Here is a 21,872-nt window from a genome sequence, read left to right as displayed (position 1 = left end):
CCATCCCTTCCTCCTCCTTCACTGGTCTTATGTCATCAGGCTATCCCCAGAAACTCAGATAGGTAATCTGTACTTTTTAGACTGACTCCCCAACAAAACTGTAAGTTTCCCGAGGGCAGGAACTGTGTTTCAGTCAACTCTGATGATGCCCACCAAGTCCTTTGCACATAGTAAATGTATTTTTGTTGAATTCAATTTGGATTGTTCAACTCATCTTACAGATGAAGAAACTGAGGGTCAGAGAGTCCAAGGTCTCACAGCCAGTCAGAGGCAGAGCCAGGCCTGAAACCCACATATCCTGATGCTCTTCTCTCCTCCTTCTGGAGAAGTAGCTCATGATGGTCAGCAGGTCCCCAGGAAGACAGCAGGAGGCAGCAGAGCATAGCACCAGGGGTTAGAAACAGAGGTCCCAGAGCTTCCACTACTTCCAGTCTCTGGTGTCAGTTTCCATCTATAAAATGAAACACTTCAGGTAGAGCTTATTTGCTAAACTAAAATGCCTTTAAAAAAAAAAAAACCCTAAATTCAGACTTGATTCAGATTTGACCAGTTTTTCCATTGATGCGCTTTTCCTGTTGCAGGATCCAACCCAGGACATCACACTGCATTTTGTTGGCATGCGTGCCCAGTCTCCTCTGGTCTGGGACAGTTTCTCAGTCTCACCTTGTTTTTTATGACCTTGACAGTTTTAAGAAGTACTGGCCAGGTATCCCATAGAATGTCCCTCAATCTGGGTTTGTCTGTTTTTCTCATCATTAGACCAAGTTGATGGGCTTTTGGAAAGAACACCACAGAAGTGGAGTGCTGTGAAACCCGAAGACATTTAAGGGCCCTTCCATCTAGAAATTTCTGTGGTACTCTGCCATTTCCTTTATCAAGTCATTCTCTTCTAAAGTGACCAACCATCCTGGCTTGTCCAAGACTTTCCTGGTTTTAGCGCTGAAAGTCCTGGGTCCTGGGCAAGCCCTGAGTTCCAGGCAAACCAGAATGGTTGGTCATTCTATTCTCTTCATGGCTGTGTCAGAAAACCAGCATCACCCCCTCACTTAATCCTCCTGATACCTCTAGGCGAGGAGAGGTGATATTGTGCCCATTTTGCAGATGGGGAAATTTTGTCCAGAGGTGCCAAGCAGTGTGCCCAAGATAGCACAGCAGATAAGTGGCAGAGCTGGGATTCAAGTCCAGAGCTTGTGATTCTAAACACAGAAGCTGGTGGCTCTTTTCCCTCACATTGCATCTTCCTGCCTGTTTGGCCAACCAGGTGGGTGGGAGACCCTGAGCCTCTTGGCTTGCATCTGGTCGGCTCAGGAGTCTGAGCTCGCAGCCAGGGGTCAGGTACCTTCAGTTCATGAAATCCCCTTGATAAAGGGTCATGTGCCTGCCCATCCTCCATCAAAATGTTTCTAATACCACAGCATTAAAGCCTCCCCTCCCCTACAGGTGAATATTCTTGCAAAGAAACCATTGTCGGTGGTTTTGTTTCCTTTTTTTTTTTTTTTTTTTTTTTTTATTCATGAGAATTCTCCTCTGCAGGGTTAAAATGTATTTTCTTGGGAAATAGTGGTATTTAATGAAGGCGCCTTGAGCTGAATCAAAGAGCTTCATTCTTCTGAAAGTCCTTCTTCCCCGTCTCTGCATCCGGCTCCTATCAAAGGGAATCCACAGCCTTGGCTTTCCATTGCTGTTGTCATGGAAATTGTTATAAGGATGGGATGGCGTGGACCAGAGGTCAGGGTACAGTTGCTTTGGCTCCCAGCACACGTGTCCTGGATACCAGAGTTGGAGCTAATCAAGTAAAGCAGTGATGACACTGGGAGTTGCTGCATCTCCTCTCCGATGTGCAGTATTTTTCCTTTGCCTGAAGGCTCCGGGGACAGAGGCAGGGAGAGCAGACAGCAGGAGGAAGGGAGAGGGAGCCAGCCTTGCTGCTGGCTGCTTCTTAAGTGCTGGGTATGACGCTGAGCAATTCCATTCGTTCATTCATTTATTCATTCATTGGACATTTATGCAGTACCTACTATGTGTCAGGTGATATGCTGGAGACAAATACAACGGTTAGTAAGACAGGGATGGTACCCATCCTCGGGGAACTTACAACTGATGGAAAAGAAGACAAGCCAACAATAACACAAATAAATAGAATAATTCCACACCTTAATTTGGCTGAGAAAGGAAATAAACAAAGTCCTGGAATAGGGAATTGCAGTGGGTCTCTTTTAGCATAGGCGGTCAGCTCAACTACCCTGGGAGAAGGAGAAGCAGGCAGGGAACAGAACAGGTTTGATTGCAAGGCCTGGAAGGTTTGGATTTTATTCCAAGGGTGGTACAAAGCCATTGGGAGATTCTGAGCAGAGCGAGACAGAATATGATTAAGGTTTCAGAGGACTGCTCTTCTGTGTGGGGAATGGATTGTGGAGAGGATGGGGGGATTCCATTAGGAAGCTAATGCAACCTTCGAGGCCAGAGGGAGTGGTCATCTGGGTTGGGAGGTGTTGATAGAGATGAGGTGAGAAAGGACAAGCTTGGGGCTGATTCGGATTGATGAGACCTGTAGATAAGGTTGGGTTAAAAACAGTAAGCATGTCACCTCAGACAATCCTCGCCATGAACCTAGGAAGTGGATGTTCCTGTTTTTTCCTATTTTTGACCCATTTTACTAATGTGGAGATTGGCTCTGAGAGGTTGAATAATTTACCCAAAGGCACGCAGCAATACATGTCTGGAAGCTGTGAGTGATGATATTCTTGTATCCTTGGAACTTAGATTGCCTAATACATATGAGCCCTGTTAACACTTACCAAGCACCTACTAGGTACCAGTCTTTTCTTTGGTGTCTTGGGGATCCTCAAACTTGGCTGCACATCGGAGAGCTACACCATTAAAAATCACAGATTTCTGTATCCCAGCCCCCAGAATTTTTTTTTTAAATTTTTTTCCATTAAATCTGGTTGGATTAGGACCCAGAATCTACATTTTTAAACAATCATATCAGGGGATCCTGATTCTGGTCTTAGGACCAGGATTTGGGAAATATAGTCTTCATATATCCCTCAAAACATCCTTTCAGGTTCAGTGGTGATACACCCATTTTGCAGATGAGGAAACTAAAAGTGAGGTTATATTAGTATGACAGATCTTAGTTCCAACTATTTTTTTTTCAATTTTCTTTTTTTTTAATTTTTATTTTTTATTTAATATTATTTTTTAAAATTACATGATATTGTTGCAGAGCAATTGGGAGGGAGGGAGGGAGAGGGGAGGGGGAAGGAAGTGAGATGGAAGAAGGAGGAAGGAGAAAGGGCAGGATTGAGGCCTGTGACACTCCCCTTATTTCCACAGGGGAGACCAGGGGGCTTCCAGCGGTGGCTTGATCATTGCCAGGCTGGGTGCAGATGTCAGGGGGCAGTGGCAAAAGCCCTCACTCCCCACCACCCCAGCTCAGGAACCCGGGGCCTGTCTTGCTGCAGCTCGGTGGTCATCGCTGGGCTGGTTGTGCGTGTCGGGGGGACGTGGCCAAGGCCCGAGGCCCCCCTCCAACTATTTTAAGATGAATTAAATTTTGAATCAAGGAACTGGATCCAGCGCTTGCTAATTTTGTGATCTTCAGTGTGTGACGTGACATCCCCAAACCCTTTTCCTAACATGGAGTGTCATCATTGCTAGATGTCCCCAGTGCTTGTAGGGCCCAATGAAGTAAGGCCAGTTAGGGCTTCAGAAACTTGAATGGACTTTATGGTCTTTATGGCTCACTTACTCTGATGGATGATGGATAACCTAGAGAAAGGTTCATTCTCTAAAGGGCACAGATAAGAGAATGTGTTTGGGGCTGAGCCCATGGTGCACTCGGGAGAGTGCGGCGCTGGGAACGCAGCAGCGCTCCCGCCGCAGGTTCGGATCCTATATAGGGATGGCCGGGGCGCTCACTGACTGAGCGTGGTGCTGCCGGTCTCAAAAAGGACAAAAAAAAAAAAAAAAGAGAATGTGTTTGAATTTGGCTATTGGAAAACTGTATTTATTCTGCAAATACGATCTCCACTGTGGCCCGAATTTGGGGCCAGGCTGCAGGGATAAAGAGGAGATGACAAGGACCCTGCCCTTGAGGGGCTCCCAGTCCAGGTGAGAGGCAGACCTAGAAGCAGACTGTTGTAAGGCAGGGTGATGAACTCTTTATGGGAGGAATGTTTGGATTTAACTAAAGAGGAAACCCTTCATTTTGCTTTGAGAAAGGAGCTGGTATCTTTGGCTGTCTCTTTAAAGATGGAAATGGACTGCTGTTAGGTAAGATGAATGTGGGCATTTTAGGAGAAAACAAAAGAGCATAAACGGGCAGAGGGATTGCTGGAGTATAAAGTGCCCAGAAGGTAAAGGCAGAGAGGGTATTGTCAGTAATGGAGGCTGGAGCTAGCTCATGAATGTTTCCATCAGCCTGGCTTAGGAGTTTAGGCTCTATGCCAAAGTGATAGGGAGCCATAGAAAGTTATAGAGCAGAAGAGGGCATGGCCAAAAGCACTTTAAAAAAAAAATGGCAAGATTTCAGTCCCCAGCTAAAGCACTGGAGCCCTGATATACAGAATATCAGGCTGAACCAGCAGCATCAGAGCATCCTTTAGACAGAGCATCTTCTCTCCATATGGGCAGGCATCCCCTCTGCCAACTGCCCCACTATCTACAGCCCTAAGAGAACCATTTGGCTCTTTCCACCCAGTTTTGCTCCATTGGAAGCCTTAGATAGATTTCAGTGAACACCTGAGTCTTAAGATCCTCTTGATAAAACACAGAGGACTCTGGAAGGCAATGTCAAAGAAGTACACTTCTCGGGTTTAAATCCTGCCTCTGCTACTTAACTAGCTGGATGATCCTAGGCAAGTCATCCTGCATTCTGTAGACTCCATTTTCTCACATGATAAGAAGGCATGATAATCCCAATGAGAAGGCTGATTGGGTTGGTGCAAAGAGCTGTGGTTTGAATGTTTGTCCCCTCCAATGCTCACATCGAAGCTTAATCCCCAATGTGGTATTTGAAAGATGGGGTGTTTAAGAGGTAGTTAGATCATGAGGGGTTAATGGATTTATGAATGGGATAATGGATTAATGGGTTATCAGAGAGTAGACTGGGGGCTTTATAACAAGAGGAAGAGAAAATGTTAGCAGGCTCTCACCCTCCTGCCATGAAATGTCCTGTGCTGTTTTGGAACTTTGCAGAGAGTCTTCTTCAGGAATTAGGCTTTCACCAAATGTATCTCTTGACCTTGGACTTCCAAGCCTCCAAAACTGTAAGAAATAAATTTTGTTTCTTCATAAATTACCCAGTGTCAGGTATTCTGTTATAAGCAACAGAAAACTGACTAAGACAAATTCTCTAAATTGAAAACTCTAAGGCAATGATTTAAAAATACAGTGCTCCCCACTGGCTCCCTTGCTTCCACTCATCAGTGTCAGCTGTTGGAAGACTTTGATTTCTGGGCACATAATTTTATAAGACCTTGTGGAACAGGTATGGAAAACAAGGTGTGGGGTTGATCTAATGACACCTGTTCTTTTGGAGCCAATTACTAATTAATTCCCATGGAATATTTTCACTGGAAACAAACTAATCTGGAGACAGGAGCAATTCCAACAACCAAGATATATAATTGAGATAATCGCTGTGCATAAATAACATCTGTGCGTAGCAGATGCTGGCACCTGGTTCCAAGGAGAAAGTGGAAGACGATGTCTGCTCCAAGGCAGTGGTTGTTTCTCCCAGCCCTGTTCGATTCATGCCTTCACCTTCATCTCCTCCCCAGAGGAAATAAAGAAGAGTTTTCACTGAACTCCGTAGCTGTTTCCTTAATTCATGCTGGGGGCTATATTCATGCCTTGCTGCTGAGGACAAAGCTGCCATCAAGTCCTAGTCATTGTACCCCCCCAAATAGCTCTGAAATTCATCCCCTCCTCTCTCCCTGCTCTTATTACAGGCCACCTGTATCCCACTCACTTAGACTTCCCTCAAGTCTGCTGGCCTCTGGTCTCATTCGAGCAATCTATCTGCCGCCTCGTCTTTGGAGAGAGAATTTTAAAATTTAAACATTATCTTGGCTCTTTGTGTTCAACCTCCCTCAGTAGTTCCCCATTGCTCTCTGCATAAAGTCCGGGTTCCTTAACTTGACCTGCAAGCATGGACTGTCCAGCTCCTACTCTCCTGTCACCCTTCTTCAGTAGCTGAGAATGGATTGGTGTCTCCCACACCTGTTGTCACCTGTTCACCTTTGCCCAAGCTGCACACTCTGCTGGGCTCTTGCTTCTTCCCTGAGATCCTGCTTTGCCTGAAGAACATCTTTGTATCCTTTGAACTTGAGTTTGGGCATCCTCTCTTGGAGCCATCTCTGACACCACAGGCTGGGTGAGGGCTTCACCTCTCTTTTCTGACAGTCTCCGGGGTTTATCCCTAGGTTAGTACTTATCACTCTCTTGTGATTATCCTTTTGCTTGCCTCTTTCCCTCACTTTCTTTCCAACTTCTTAAAGGCAGAGATAAGGATGAGTAAACATATTAAAAAATTGATCCAAAGTCACAGAGGTAATAAGAGGTGGAGCCAGGATATGAACCCAGGGAGTCTGACTCTAGCACCTGGGAGTTTAACCACTACCCCATACCACCCACCTACCTCCTGTCAGCCTGCTGCTGTCTCTGGGCTGTCACATCCCTCCTGGAATCCCCAAGTGTTCTTGTAGGCCCTGCCATTTGGGGATCCTGGCTCAGCTGTGGTGTTCACTTGGCAGGGGGTGTGTTAGGCATGGTGTGTCTTACACCCTGTGAACTCCTAGCGGTGCTTAGCTAATGGCCTGATGCTCCCCATTAGTGCCTAGCAGACTGATAACCTTGGATTCATCCCAGTGCCCTTAACTGGGATATTTGTCACTGAGTGTCATCTATGCTTCCACAAAACATTGGAAATAATTAGTAAGTTCTGGGAAGATGACCCTGATGGGAGTCTTTTGTGTGAGTGGGCACCTTGGGAACACTTCCCAGCCAGGAACCACAGGACAGGTGGCCTCACTCCAGGTTTAATTTGAAGACAGACTCCTTTTTTCAAAAAGATTATGTTGGAGTGAGTTGATTCAATATTAACATAACCTCTTGTCAGAGGAGGTAAAGACCAAATTGCAATGGGTTAAAAACATGGCTATTGCGAGTCTCCCCACCCTTCCAATATTGACACTTTCAATGCTGTGATGTACGAAGTTAGAAGATCCTGGTTTCATTACAGGCAGGAAGTGCCATCTTCTCCGCAAAAGAAACTGTTACCTTTTAGCCATGGAGGCCCCACCCACTGAGGCAATAATAACCATCTTAACAACAACGATGTTGATGGTGAACGTTGATTATTTCTATTCTGTCAGGAATAGTGCCAAGCACTTTGGCATCATGACCTAGCCCTACACCCACTTGAATGTAGTGAATTCTGAGAGATCAGGGGCCTTTCAGTTTGGGGCCAGTGTGTAGGAGTATGCCTGTATACAGCAAGTGCTCAGCAAATGAGTGGGAACGAACCAGATGGGCGGTGAGTCTCCACAGGAGGCAGCTAGTTTTATGCCCATTTTTTATGGGAGGATGCTCAGTATATAGGAAAGTTGCCCAAAGTCAGTTAGGTGGAACTAGGATTTTTTTCTTTTAATTTTATTTTGAAAGAATTAAAAACTTACAGAGAAGTTGCAAGAATAGTTCAAAGGGCTCTGTGAATCCTTCACCCAGATTCACTAATTTTTAACATTTTGCCACATTTGCTTTATCATTCTCTCTCTAAATTACATTTTCTGAATTATTTGCAAACAACTGAAAGGCATAATTCCCCTTTATCCTAATCAAAATAAAAAATTTAATATTGATTAAAATGCTATTTTCTAATCCAAGGGTTAGCAAACTTGGGGCCACAGTCCAAATCCAGCCCACCACCTATTTTTTTATTAAATTATTTTTTGTTTTATTATGGCATGTAAGTAAAGAATTTTTTTTATGTTTTTAAATGGATACCTTTAAGACGGTTATATACATACCTACATATGTCTTCAATTTTGCCTCTTGGCTTGCCAAGCATAAAATATTTACTATCAGGCCCTTGAAGAAAAAGTTTGCAGACTTCTGATCTTATCTGCTAATATCCACATTCTGCCAATCGCTCTACTTTATCCTTTATAACAATATTTCTTGAAGTTTGCAATCCAAGGCCCAGAATGCAAACGGCTCGCATTCGGTTTTCATGAGGCCGTCATTCTTCATTCTTTCTTGGTCTTTTATGACATTGACATTTTTGGAGAGTTCAGGCCAATCACATCGTTGAATGTTCCTCCATTCAAGTGAACTGGAATTCGAATCCCGTCTTTTTTTTTTTTCCAAAGCCATTTGGATTTGTGTAGGATGAGGTTCCTGGGTCACAAGCCTTCAATTTCAAAACTAGGAAAGTCCCAGGAAAACAGGGTTGTCCTAGTGCCAATGTCTCAAACACTAAGTAATCCTGGAGGAGATAAAAGCAATCCCCCGGTCCTCCCCCTTCCTCCCTCAAGGTACCCAGTGGATTCAGGAGAGTGGGTGACAAATTAGGCTCCAGTTTAAGAGTCTGTCCCCTTCCAAGGAGGCCTGTTCTCTGTTGTCTCCCATGTTGCTCCTTAGATAAATTCTCAGCATTTGCATGTGCTGGCCTCGTCCCTTGCTTTTTTTTTTTTCTTTCTGTATTTGTGCATATGAGATTTATTGCTATTATTATGTGTGGTAATTGTTTCATTCTTCTTGCTGTTTTATGTGGCTATACCGTAATGTATCTGTGTTGCTGTTGATAGACATGTGGGTTGAGTCTAGATTTTTGTTATTATGAATAGAATCTCTGTGTACATTTTTACATGTTATTTTATTTGGGGGTGTACAAGTGTGTACATTTCTACAGGGTGTATATTTAGAAATGTGATCTCTCCAGATCATTGTACACATGTTTCTTTGACTTTAATTGATTCTACCAAATGGTTTTCCAAAGTGTAGGCATTTACACTCTGCCAGCAGAATATGAAAGTTCCCCTGGCTTCCTATCCAGGCCAGTACTCAGCACTGTGAGTCATTTGCATTTAGCCGTTCTGTGGGAGGGGGTATTTGTGGTTCTGTTTTGCATTTTCCTGGTGACTAATGAGGTGGATCACCTTTTTGAAGTATATCAGCCATTCAGTATCTACTTTTACCTGTTCAAGGTGTATGCTCATTTTTCTGTTGGGTTGTCTATATTTTCTTAGTGATTTATAGGAGATTTTGGATAAAATCTCTTTGCTAGATATTTCTTTTTTTTTTTTTTTTTTCCTTTTTGTCATTTTTCGTGACCGGCAACGGATCTCAACCCTCAGTGTCGTGCCCGTACCGGACCGGGACCGGCAACGGGATCACAACCCTCGGCGTTGCACCCGCACCTCGCTCAGCCAGTGAGCGGCCGGTCTGTATGTGGGATCCGAACCCTCGGCGGGAGCACCGCCACGCTCCCAAGCGGCGCACAGTAGCAGTGCGCCACCGGGCCGGCCCGTCTTTGCTAGATATTTCTATTACACATAGCTTCTCCCACTTTATGATTTTGCATTACATTTTCTTAGTGTCTTTTCAGAAAGAAAAATTCTTGATTTTGATTTAATCTAATTTATCAGTCTTAGGTATCTTAGACTCCAAATTTTAAATCGGTTATCAGGCAGAGGGTGTTCTGGTTAGCTACATATTCTGGTTAAGTAGAACTGGTTGAGGATGAAAGTCCCATCTCCAGGCCAGGACTCGATAATCGTTCTACCATTGCCCAATGAGTTTCTTCTAAGATTTGAACCACATTGGTGGTTTTCGTGTGTGTGTGTGTGTGCGCGCGTGCACGTGCATGCACGTAAGTATGCATGCACATGTGTGTGGGTGCGTGGGGTGTGTGTTTTCTTTTTAGCAAAAGAACCTCCTTATTAAAGGGAAATCTCATTAGAATGCTCTCTGACCTTTCCCCGGCCAGGACTGGAATGGGCTTCCCTCGTGTCTCCCTAAGTGTCCTCCTTCCAGCTTTAATAAAAGGGATCAGCTTGGGCATCTGGGATTTGGTGAACAAGGCTGTGGTCACCCGCCCTCTCCAGTTCATTTCCTCCTACAGAAAGGGTCCTGCCCCTCTTCCTTCCTGTGCATGGAGGAGACAGAGGAGCCGGGGTGCGTGTCAGGAAATAGGCTCTTCTTGGGAATCAGGAATGCGCCAGCAGCACAGGTCATGATCATGCTCCAGCTGCAGCCAGGTAGCCGCGGCTGACCAGGGCAGGTCACTGATGGTGCTGAGCCCATGTCTCTGTCTCGGTCCCTCAGTGCATGTGTACTGAGTCCCTACTATGTGGGGACTCAGAGTCGAGCCACACCCGGGTGGCCCTCAGGAGCCGGCTGTGTGGTAGGAACAGACATGGAGCTGTGCTGTTTAGGGCAGCTGTGGGACGCCGGAATATACTAAAAGAGGGTGCAGGAAAGAGATAGGAGGCAGGGTGGCCCTTTTTTTTGATATTTTATCCTGCTTTTCTATTTTTTTCTTTCTTTCTTTGGAGCATCAGTGTGCTCCAAATCCACCACCACCAGGGAGGAGGGTAGGAAGGAAGCTTTTGAAGTCTGTTCAATCATGGCAGACCTGAGCAGTCCTTAAATCCTATAACACAAAAAATGAGGAGGACTCTTGAACCCTCAAAGAAATAGACTGAAGACAAGTGAAAGGAGATCTGCTTCACTCAGCAGGTGGTGCAGGAAAAAGCTGTGCATTTCGAAGAAACCTCAGTTCAAGTTCTGGGACCTTTATTTATTATTAACTGTGTGATTTTGACAAGTTAGCTAATCTCTCTGAGCCTCAGTTTTCTTATTTATAAAATGGAGATGCAAACATCTACTTCACAGAGATTTTATATGTTAGACATTAACTTATATGGATATCTTAATCAGCTCAGGCTGCCATGTCAAAATACCATAGGCTAGGTGGCTTCAATAACAGAAGTTTATTTCTCACAGTTTAGAGGCTGGAATTCTGAGATCAGGGCGCCAGCATGGCTGGGTTCTGGTGAAGGCTGTCTCCCTGGCTTGCAGACAGACAGCTGCCTTCTTGCTGTGTCTTCACATGGTGGAGAGAGAAAAAGAAAACTCTCTGGTGTCTCTCCTTCTGAGGACACTGATCCCATCATGGTGGCCCATCTTCGTGACCCCATCTAAGCCTTATTACCTCCCAAAGGCCCCTATCTCCAAATACCATCACGCTGGGGGTTTGGGCTTCAACATATGAATTTAGGGGAGACACAATTCAGTCTGTAGCAACATGGTAAACATTCAATAGTGAGTAGTTATTGTTATTCTACTGCTACTAAAAATAATGATTATTACTACTCTGAAGAAGATGGAAAAGTAAATATTTAGAGAGAGTTTTGATGCATCAGTAAAGGATGGTCCCCTAGCAGTATGTAAGGAAAATTATGGAATGTTTAGTACATGCCCGAATAGTTTGAGATCAAAGGCATGTAGGGTAGCTACCGTACAGTCTTAGGAAATTTCTCCTTGGGGCCACTGTCCTCAGACTTCTGACCACTGGTGGACCTGACCGAACATTTTTTGTATGTCTGCCTTTAACAATTTTGTTTGATGTTAAGGCCATCTATAGTTTGAGCTGTGGGGGATACCCTTCAGGGAAAACCTTAATGCCAAATGTTGATTCTTCTGTGCTCTGATGAGATGTCAAGGCCTGGAATGTGTTGAGATTAGTGCTCTGAAGACACCAATTCTTAAAAAGAGTGCTTTCCCCCTGTGGCATTTGTGATGCAGTACTTTTAAATTCCCTGAGCTGTTCAACCAGTTCTAGAAATCCAGGTTCTAACTGCTCTGCTGAAATATCAAAAATTTTTCCTCTCCCCACCTCATTCCATATGTCTAGCCAACTCATCTAGTAGCTTAATAAGTCCAAAGCAAACATTTTACCCAGGTATTTAAAGCAGGCAGATGGCTTCGCATAGAAAAGCAATGCTATTCATCGGTTTGTAGTTGACGTCTATGTGATGGGAATCTCAATTGCCCTCGCACTGAATGAAAAGGAGGTGGGTGTTGGGGAGAGAACGCCTGGGATGTACTCAGCAACAAACACTTGTGTGCAGAGGGGGCTGTGTAGGGGCCCAGTAATAGCATCGTTTGGAGTCGCACTGACTCAGACTCCAGTCTGACCTTCGGCAAGTCACTTCTCCCCAGGTGCGGTTTCCTCATTTGCAAAATGATGAGGGCTGATTTCTTCCTTGCAGGCTCTTGTGCGCTATAGTGATAGTGAATATCTAATACAGTGAGCGTTTAAATCTTCTTCCCTCCCTTCTCCCTCACTGAGCATTTGGGAAGAGGGAACACCCGCTTTGGGTAGGGATCCATACACAGTACAGGTAGACAGTAAGTGACTGTTATTCTATCACAGGGTTGTGGATGGGACCACTTGGATTCAACTTTTTGGCAGACTAGCATCAACAAACACTATCACCAATGGTTTTGGGTGTTTACTCTGTGGCTAACACTGTGTATGCATGATCTCCTTTAACTCACTTACTCAACCCCGTATCTGGGTTCTGGGTGATAGAAACGCAACTCAAATTGGTTTGAATAGAAAAAGGGAAGTTACTGGCCCAAATATCCGAGGCTAGGACTGCCTTCAGGCTTGGCTGGATCTCGGTGTTCCAACCATGACATCAAGAATGTGTCTCTTGCCACCTCTTGGCTCAGTTACCTCAGTGTCAACTTGTATTCTTAGGCAGACTCTTCCTTCTTGGTGGGAAGAGGGGCCCAGACATTTCAAGCTTTTTTCCTGCTTCAGAAAGAGCAAACTTTGTTTACCTAGTCCCAGCAAAAGGCCTGGTGTCAGCCATGTTTCTACCCCAGAACTGACCACTATGGCCAACAGGAAGTGACACTCTGATTGGCTAGGCTGGCTCACATGGCGTTCTCTTGGCTGGTGGGGGGCAGGGGGAGAGGTCAGCACCATCAGAAGCATATGGATATTTGGGGAATGGACATTCCTCACAGGAAATATGGGGTGCTGCTATCAAAAGAGGCAGGGAGTAGATGCTGGCAGGTGCCATCCCAGATTTCCCTACATAGCATGGATTATGGGCACTGCTGTGTCAGAGAGAGTGCAATGTAATGGTTCGGAGTGGGAACTTGGTGGCCAGACTGCCTGGATTTATATCCCAGCTCTGCCATTTAGTAATTGTGTAACCTTTGGTAAGTCATTTGATCTTTTCATTCCTGTTTCCTCAACTACAATAACAGGAATAGCTACTAACACTGCCTGAGTGTTGTTGTGAAAGTTAAATAAGTTAATACATGAAAAGGATTCAGAAAAGTGTCTGACACAGAGTACAAGCTCATCCTTGTACTCTATGTGCATGACATTTGTATTAGTCTGTTTTTGATGCTTATAACAAAATACACAGAACTGAGTGATTTATAAAGAATATGAAATTTATTTGCTTATGATTTTGGAAGCTGTGAAGTCCAAAGGCCAGGGAGCACATCTGGTGAGGGTCTTGGTGGTAGTGACAGTGACCCAAGGGTCTCATATGGCAGAAAATGTCAGAGTAGAGAGAGAAAACTTCTCATGTGCTCTTCTTTTAAAGCCCTTAAAACCATGCCTCGAGCACTATTATTAATTTGTTCACTACAGCATGGTCCTACAATCTAATCACCTCTTCAAGGCCCCATCTTTCAATTACCATAACAGGACTTCCCACCCTCTTTACACTGTCACAGTGGGGACTAAGTTTTGGGGGGACACTCAACCCAAGGCAGCATCCCCTAGGCTTGTGCAGTGCACAACTGACACAACTGTACTCAGCAGTCCTGTTCAGTGAACACAAACCATTATCTCCCCCATTTTGTGGATGGAGAAAACCAAAGCTCAGAGAGGCTGAATAACCTGCTCAAGGTCACAGTATCATAGATACAGGAGCTGGGACTGGAATCAAGTTCTGCCTGATCTCTGGGTCTGGTCCTAACCACCATGAGATGCTGGATGAGGCTGCACATCCCCCTCGTGGCAGATGAGAAGGCCATATTGAGAGAATGCAACCTCTACTCCCTCCTCTCCTTTGATCCTAGATGGCACTCATCTCATCTTGCTCCTGTGAACTCCAGACTTCAAGGAACTTCAGCATCCTCTCACAATCACTGAAGAGTCAGGGCCTTGCCAAATATCACCAGGCCAAAGCTTAGCAACACTTAATTTATGCATAGGTCGGAAAGTGTGTTCCCATCTACAGCTATCGTTTGGGGAGGACCGAGAAAGGGCATATACCCATGAAATAGAGGGAGGGGTTCTATCTCAAGGGACCGCTGAGGAAATGAAGCCCTCCTTAGACTCCTGGCCTTCAGAATGTAAGCAGTTCTAGGGAAGGCTGGTGATTTAATTAGCCAACAGTAGAATGACTGAACATGTGTGAGAGGGAGATGTGTTTTCTAGCTGTTGAAGGTGTTTTTGTGCTTTGTACCTACATACTTGTGCCATTATTATACTGATTTTACCAGAAGTAAAATGTGAAAGAGAAAGAAGAACTTGATGAACTTAAACTAAAATCAGTTGTGTTGTTGAGGGTCTATTGATGTCCAGCCCCACACTAGGTCAGGAGAGAGAAGGAAATCACAGGACCTTTGTCGTACCCTAAACCTCCCCCTCTGGATTGTGAAGGTTTGATATGAACACAAGACGCCTTGTCCATGGGGATGTGATGGTGATGTGGAATGGAAAGGTGTGAAGCATTGGCTGTCACCTCGGGTCCTTGTTGCCAAGCTGGTTGTCAGGGCTGGGGCACAGATGCCAAGACCCCTTCTGGAGGAGTCACTTGTCAACTGGCTGCCTTGGTTCGCCTCTGCTCTCTGACTGCTCCTCCTGGAGCTCCTCCTGGGAAAGACATTTTCAAAGCAGTGTTGGGCGAGTGTCGCACCACTGACGGATTTGATCTTGGCCCTAACATGACTTGCCACCCGGCTTCATAAAAACATCACTCAAACAGCCTCAATATGGAAATAATGTGCAGTGAGTTATTCTTATGCCAGGTCATCCATAATGGAAAATCAGCCCAACATGGCCCCGTATTTCTTCCCATTCCCTAAAGTGTAATAAATTGAAACTTTTAAAGCTCGACATTAAGACGGCTTGTCAGCAGCAGCCCAGAGCCTGCCCAGTAGATGTCTTGGGCTGGGAAATGTCTGGTCTTGCCCATCCAGATCCCAAATCTGAACCTGCCTGATTTGTGTGCCTCTGGGATCAGTGACCTCCCCCCACCCATGCCAGTTGGCAGGAAGCTTGAAATTCCTCCTTAAGATGGTCAGTGCTGAGTCCCTGCTCATCCTGGCTGTGTGATCTTGTGCAGTTATTTTGGTCTCTTTTCTTCATCTCAAAAATGGAATTAGAAAGCCCCACTTCTCAGGCTGTTCTGGAGATAAATGGATTCACAGCCACAATAACAACTGTCAGTACTTTGTAATGTTTGCTCAATGCGGGGCACCACACTAAGCATGTTTTCCCTCATTTATCCCACATAGATCCTTTGACGTAACTGTCCCCATTTTACAAATGAGGAAACTGAGGCATAGCAAGATTAAGTGACTTACTGGGAGAGGCCAGTCTCCCAGTTCTGGCTCCCGTACTAAAGCTCTGAACCATTCACATGATGAAATGTGGACTTAGTAAGTGCCAGTAAAAGTTGGTTTCTTCCTCTCTCCTTGGAATAGACTTATTTGTTCATTTCCAGAAGGCTCCAGGTATGATGCATGTTTCCTTGGAGAATGCCATGTTGATGCCACCACATTTATTCAAACTCTGTCATTCTACAGACCCCAACCTAGTCCAGGAGCTCATGACACTGCCTACCTGGCTTCCAGTAGAGCACCAAACCACTCTGCGGTGAAGCTGTACCTTTATTTTAATCCTTTCTACCTGTGTGGTCAGACTTTCCAGTGAGTGGCTTTCCATGAGGGACAGGTGACGTCAGCAGTTAAAAGCTGGAACCCAGGAGTTGGATCAGCCAGGCTTATCCACTGAGAGCTGTGTGACTGTGGGCAAGTCACTTCCCCTCTGTCAGCCTTGGTTTCCTCATTTATCAAAGTCTTAATGATGAAACCTTTCTCTTAGAGGTGTTATGGGCTTTAAGGAAGCAAGGCAGAGAAAGCACGGTGCCCTGAAAATGGTCCCCAGGCAAGGGTAGCAGGTGTGGCTGTTAATGCCAAAAGCACTACAGGAGAGATAATCCTGTCTCCAATCTGCTGTGAGCTCAGAATGCCAGCAGCTGCCCCGTTTACTGTGCTCTCTGTGTTCATCTCTGTCTGGGAAGAGGTGTCCCTCTCCCTCCTTGCTCCAAGGAGAGAAGGGAAAGGACGGAGCATTTCTGGATCAGACACCATACCCCATCTGTAAAATGGGGCTAAAAATAGCGCCTCCTTCTCCAGTGGCTCTGAGGATGGGCGGGATCATACTGATGAAATCTCAGCAGAAGGAGGTGCTCAGCAGATGGGGACTGTTGTCACCATGCACGGCTCTGCCCCATTGACTACTTGAAATGCTTCTCGCTTGCCTCCTGGCTCTGGGCCGAGCTCTTCAGCTTGACAGCGAGGCCCTGCATGTCGCCTCCCTCTCCACCATTAGTTATCTGACATCATCTCCCGTGATGGCCCATCTGCTCCTGCCTGCCCAGACCTTTTGTTCTTTGCATGCCCCACCATGCAGATCCTTCCATGTCTCTCCACTTCTACCCCTTCCACCCTGGGAGGAGCAGCTCCACCGGCTCCTTCCTGGAGGACCACAATGGCATCCACACTGGCTGCCATATTTCCATTCACTTTCCACTAAAGCCCATCCTCCTGACAGCAACCAGAGGGAGATCATGCCACCTATCTCCTTAGAAACCATCAGTGGCTTCTTTACAGACTGAAACAAAATCTAAGCTTTGCAGCCTGGCTCACAGCCTCACCAATGTGACCCCATCTACCTCTTCAGCATCACCTTCTCTCCCTCTCTGTACAGCTGTCTGGCCACACTGGTCTTTCTGTTTCTCAGCAGCATGTTTGTTCCTGTCTCTGCCTCAGGGCCTTTGCATGTGCCATGGCCTCCCACATGGCCCTCTTCCTCCTCAATCTGCACAGGTCTGTCTCCTTTGCATCCTTTAGATCTTAGCTTACATGCTTCTCCTTCATGAGGTCTCTGACTTCTGCTCAAATGAGGTGCTAGCTTTGCCCTGTCTGCCTTCCAAGGAGCGCTCCTTCCCACCTCCCAGCCCACCAGATGCCCTGGCGTCACCTGCCAGAAGATAAGATCGTGCCTGACATCTCATTTCTTCTGTCAATTATGCTCTAACAATGCAATTACTGCCCCTTGCTCAATATCATTTTCCTCAGTGTGTCTCCATCCCTCCCAGTCACTGGGGAACATGCGCCACCAAGTCCTCCTTTGCCCAAACCCTGCACTGAGCCCAACTGCAGAAATACCTTGTTCTCAGGGGTTCGAAAAGGGGGTTTCATTGGTTGTGGCCCCTGGTATTAGGGGTGGCAGTGGGGCTGGAACTACAGGTGTTAGCATGCAAAAGCTGTGGGAGTTGAGTAGAGCCTCAGACTCAGGCGAGCTGAGCTCCACCCCTCAGACTAGGCACCTCCCTGCTGCCAGACTCGATTTCCTCATCTGTAAAATGGGGATATTACGAGTGTGCACCTGCATACAGATTAAAAGAAAAAATATACATAAAGCCTTTATCATGGCACTTGACAGGAAATTTTCACATGAATGTCAGCCTCCATTCTCCCTCCTTCCGTTATCATTAGTATAACTCTAATATCTGGGCTAAGCTTCTGGACATTTGGAAGAAGACATTCTCTCCCCAATTTGGAAGCAGATGAAAATGTTTACAGGTGGACTGTACCCTCGGGGAACCCCCTGCCTTGGCCAGTTGTCTTTGGATGGCCTCCACCTTGGCTCTGTTGTTTTCTTTTTATAGGTCAGTGGGGCCCCTCGCTTCCTCAGTGGCCTCAGGGATCAGAGATTTATGCATGCCATTTCGGCAGGACTCTGCTTGCTTTTTTTTTTTTTTTTCCTCCTGTCTGTTAGCACCAACCCCAATGTCATTAACTGTTTTGGAGGGACAGTGGCCTGGCATTTTAGAAAGTGTGCTGGTCTAATAATACTAGTTGTGTTTCTGTTTCTTGTAACTTTGTGGTTTCGGGCAAGGCACTTCCCCTCTCTGAGCCCTGAGTGTTTTCCTCAGATGATTTCTAGGGGTGTTTTCTGCTTGGAAATTCTAGAGTTCAGAAATCGAGGGGAAGCTGCCAATCACAGAATGGACTTTGGGTTTGTGTGCAGATAATGTGTTTCTCCAACAGGGCATGTTTGTCTTCTGGGGTCACACACATAGGTAATTGTACTATCTTGATGGCCCAACTTTGCTAGGATAGAAGGCTTACTATGGGCAGGTGGAAGGATGAGAGAGAAAAGGGTGACAAAGAGCTTTAATTAAGTCAGTGGCTCTTAACCTCTGAAAACCTAGGGGAAGCTGTGAACCTAGGAAAATGCTCACATGCATAATACTTTGTGTCCATTTAAAAGGGGGTTCACAGATCTCCTTTTAACCCTGAATCCTGGTTAAGAAACTTCAAACTGGCATGTTTGTTTCCACTGACCTTTAAGACACCTCCTCCAGGAAGCCTCTCTTGACTTCTATGCTGTTTTCCCACTGCCACAGTGCCCCCCTCTTCCCTGTACTTCTCAGAGAGGTTGACATTACCTGTTCCTGCCTGTCTTTCCCTGGGAGGGCAGGGGCTGGCTTGGTTGTTCCCCGCATGCCCCCTGCCTGGCACTGAGTGGGCTTCAGCAAGTACAAGTATTTGCTGAATGGAACTGAGGAATAGGTCCCGACACCGAAGCAGGGGTGGCCTAGCCTTATTCCATGGGGCAGTGCAATTACATTGAGTGGGCTTAGAACCTGACTGACTCAAATGCAAATCCATTCACTTCCGCCAGCTGTGGGTTGATGAATAGTGGCAAAGACGTGAGGGTTGCCTGTAAATTATTGTGCAGCTTGAGAGGGGCTGGGCTGGGCTGGAGGGAAAGGACTTTCAAGGAGGCAGCCTCATGAGGAGGCCTCTTCTCTTTCTTCTTAACCTCCTGTCCGGTCCAGCTGGAGGAGAGTGAAGCCAAGTGTGAGGATGCTTTGAAGACCCAGAAAGCGCTGACGGTGGACCTGGAGAGCATGCACAGCGAGCTGGAGAACATGACCCGGAGCAAGAGTCTGGTACCCGTCCCTACCTGTAGCTGTGGGGCCCCAGCCAGTGCAGGCCTTTGGGATTTAGTGGGGGCCTACTGTGCACTCAGCACTATAAGAAAAACAAGGCACTTTTTGTGGATCTACTGGGTACCACCTTGGAGGTACAGACATTCATTGTAGGCCTACTGGGTGCTCAGCTCTATAGGAGGGGCAAGGGCACTTATTGTAGACCTACTGGGTGCTCAACATACTTGGATTGTGCAAGCATCCTACTGTAAGCTGAGCATTATAAATGTGAAGGAGCATATATGAGTGTCAACTGTGTGCTCCTCTCTGTAAAGGTAAACAAGGAAACCTGTCGTAGACCTAATGTGTGCTCACCACTGTGAAGGTGCATATGATGTGAGCCTATCATTTGCTCAGCCCCCTAAGCAGGAACACAACTGCTTATTATGTGCCCGTAGTGTGCTCACCAGAGTAAGCGGTTCTTATGCATCTGTTGTAGTCCCACTGTGCACTCACCACTATAAAAGGGGATTTGGTCCTTACTGTTGTGCTAGTCCATGTCTATTCCTGTGAATAGAGACAAGGACATCTCACTTAGGCTCACTACAATAAGAAGATCCAGCCATTTACTGTGGAACTACTGTGTGCTCACCACTGAATGGGGATGAATGAACATATATTATGCATCTATTATGTTGGTAAAAACTGGGTGTGTGTTCCTTCATCCCCTGTCTTGGTATACAGGGTTGGTTTAAAATATACTCAAGTATAAAATCCTAACATTTAGGTATAGTCAGAGACTTACAGGCAAATGCATGTCTCAAGATTCCTGTTGGCCCTTTTGTCCCTTATTTTGTTCACACCAATTAAGAGCTTGCCCACAGCATTTACACGCACATGCATATGCACACACATGTGCACACACAGGTCTAATGTACACATTCATATACAAAAGCACCAGACACGCATACAAAATAAACACCCTCATAGGTAAAATATACATCCAAATGAATCCATCTAACCAATACACATTTATTGAGCCCCTGCTATATGCCAGGCTTGATGCTTAGTACTGGGGATATACCTGTGAAAAGAACAAAGTCCCTGTTCTCAGGGAGAGTATAGGTGTTTGCACTCACCTATAACTACTATGCACATTTAAAATGTGCGTCCATAGATTCCTGGGCAGGAATCCATCCACACACAGACATAAATCCATTCACATGTGCATGTGTGTGCACACCCACAGACACACCATTTGCAGTCACATGCATGCCCAGTGTACAACACACACTGAACTGTCATAAATGAGCATGCAGTTCCCTGTTGCCACTACACATCCTCACACACATACCTGTGGCAGGTGTTGGCATGCATGGCCACCTTCACATGTACATGTTCACTTCCCTCACACACCCACAGGCGATGCCCCTCTGCTCTTCATCAGGCCCCTGCTGCCCACCCCCCACCCTCCCAGCACACCCCAACCACTGGCCTGCCTCTGTCAGGTGGATGAGCAGCTGTACCGGCTGCAGTTTGAGAGGGCGGACCTCCTGAAGCGCATCGACGAGGACCAGGATGACCTGAATGAGCTCATGCAGAAGCACAAGGACCTCATTGCTCAGGTATTGAAAAAGACTTGGGGGAAGAAGCTCAGGGGCTTGGGGCCAGATGGGTAGGGAATGTTGAGAAGGTGATGTAGTCAGACCACTACCTGGTGTTAGGATCTTGGATAAGTACCACAGAGATAGACAGAAATTTTAAATTTTATGTGGTTTTAAAGGAGGAGAATGTCACCTTCAAATATTATGTGCATCTCTAAAGGACATCTCCACCAGGAAACATCTTGATTTATTCATACATCTATCTACACATCTACCCACCCACCCATTTATTTGCCCACTTACCCACCCATCCACTCATCTATTCATCCATCTATTCTCCCATCCACCCATCCATTCCCTCATTTGTCCATCCACCCATCCATCCACCCACCCACTCATTCTCCCACCCATCCACTCATCTATCTACCCATCCACATATCCACCCTCCCATCCACTCATCTATCTACCCATCCACTCATCCACCCCCCCATCCACTCATCCATCCATCCATCCACTCATCTACCCATCTATCCATCCATCCACTCACCCATCTACTCATCCATCCACCCATCTACCCACCCACTCATTTATCTACCCATCCACTCATCCACCTGCCCAGCCACTTATCTGTCTACCCATCCATCCATCCAGCCATCCACTTGTGCATCCACTCATCCACCTGCCCAGCCACTTATCTGTCTACCCATCCAGTCATCTATCCATCCATCCACTTGTGCATCCACTCATCCACCTGCCCAGCCACTTATCTGTCTATCCATCCATCCATCCAGTCATCCATCCATCCATCCACTTGTGCATCCACTCATCCACCTGCCCAGCCACTTATCTGTCTACCCATCCAGTCATCCATCCATCCATCCACTTGTCCATCCACTCTTCCATCCACCCATCTATCCATTCACTCCTTTATCCATCCATCCATACACCTATTCCATCAAGCATTCTTCCACCTATCTACCTCTCTATTATA

At 46.0% G+C, this 21,872-nt stretch overlaps 1 protein-coding gene across 2 annotated transcripts in view; it reads left to right on the top strand.

Annotated features, from left to right (window-relative positions):
- Nucleotides 1-21,872, top strand: part of LOC103593392 (unconventional myosin-XVIIIb-like) — a 145,007-nt gene that overhangs the window by 40,520 nt on the left and 82,615 nt on the right. For both annotated transcript variants that reach the window (XM_008576355.1, XM_008576354.1), the window contains exons 9-10: nt 19,185-19,298; nt 20,786-20,902. In XM_008576355.1, coding sequence (XP_008574577.1) covers nt 19,185-19,298; nt 20,786-20,902 — 231 coding nt within the window. The remainder of the gene's footprint in view (nt 1-19,184; nt 19,299-20,785; nt 20,903-21,872) is intronic.

The sequence above is a fragment of the Galeopterus variegatus genome, unplaced genomic scaffold (assembly GCF_000696425.1).
Source record: "Galeopterus variegatus unplaced genomic scaffold, G_variegatus-3.0.2 Scaffold1337, whole genome shotgun sequence".
Lineage (NCBI taxonomy): Eukaryota > Metazoa > Chordata > Mammalia > Dermoptera > Cynocephalidae > Galeopterus > Galeopterus variegatus.
The sequence above is the reverse complement of the archived record's forward strand: the minus strand, read 5'-3'. Positions and strand labels throughout refer to the sequence as shown.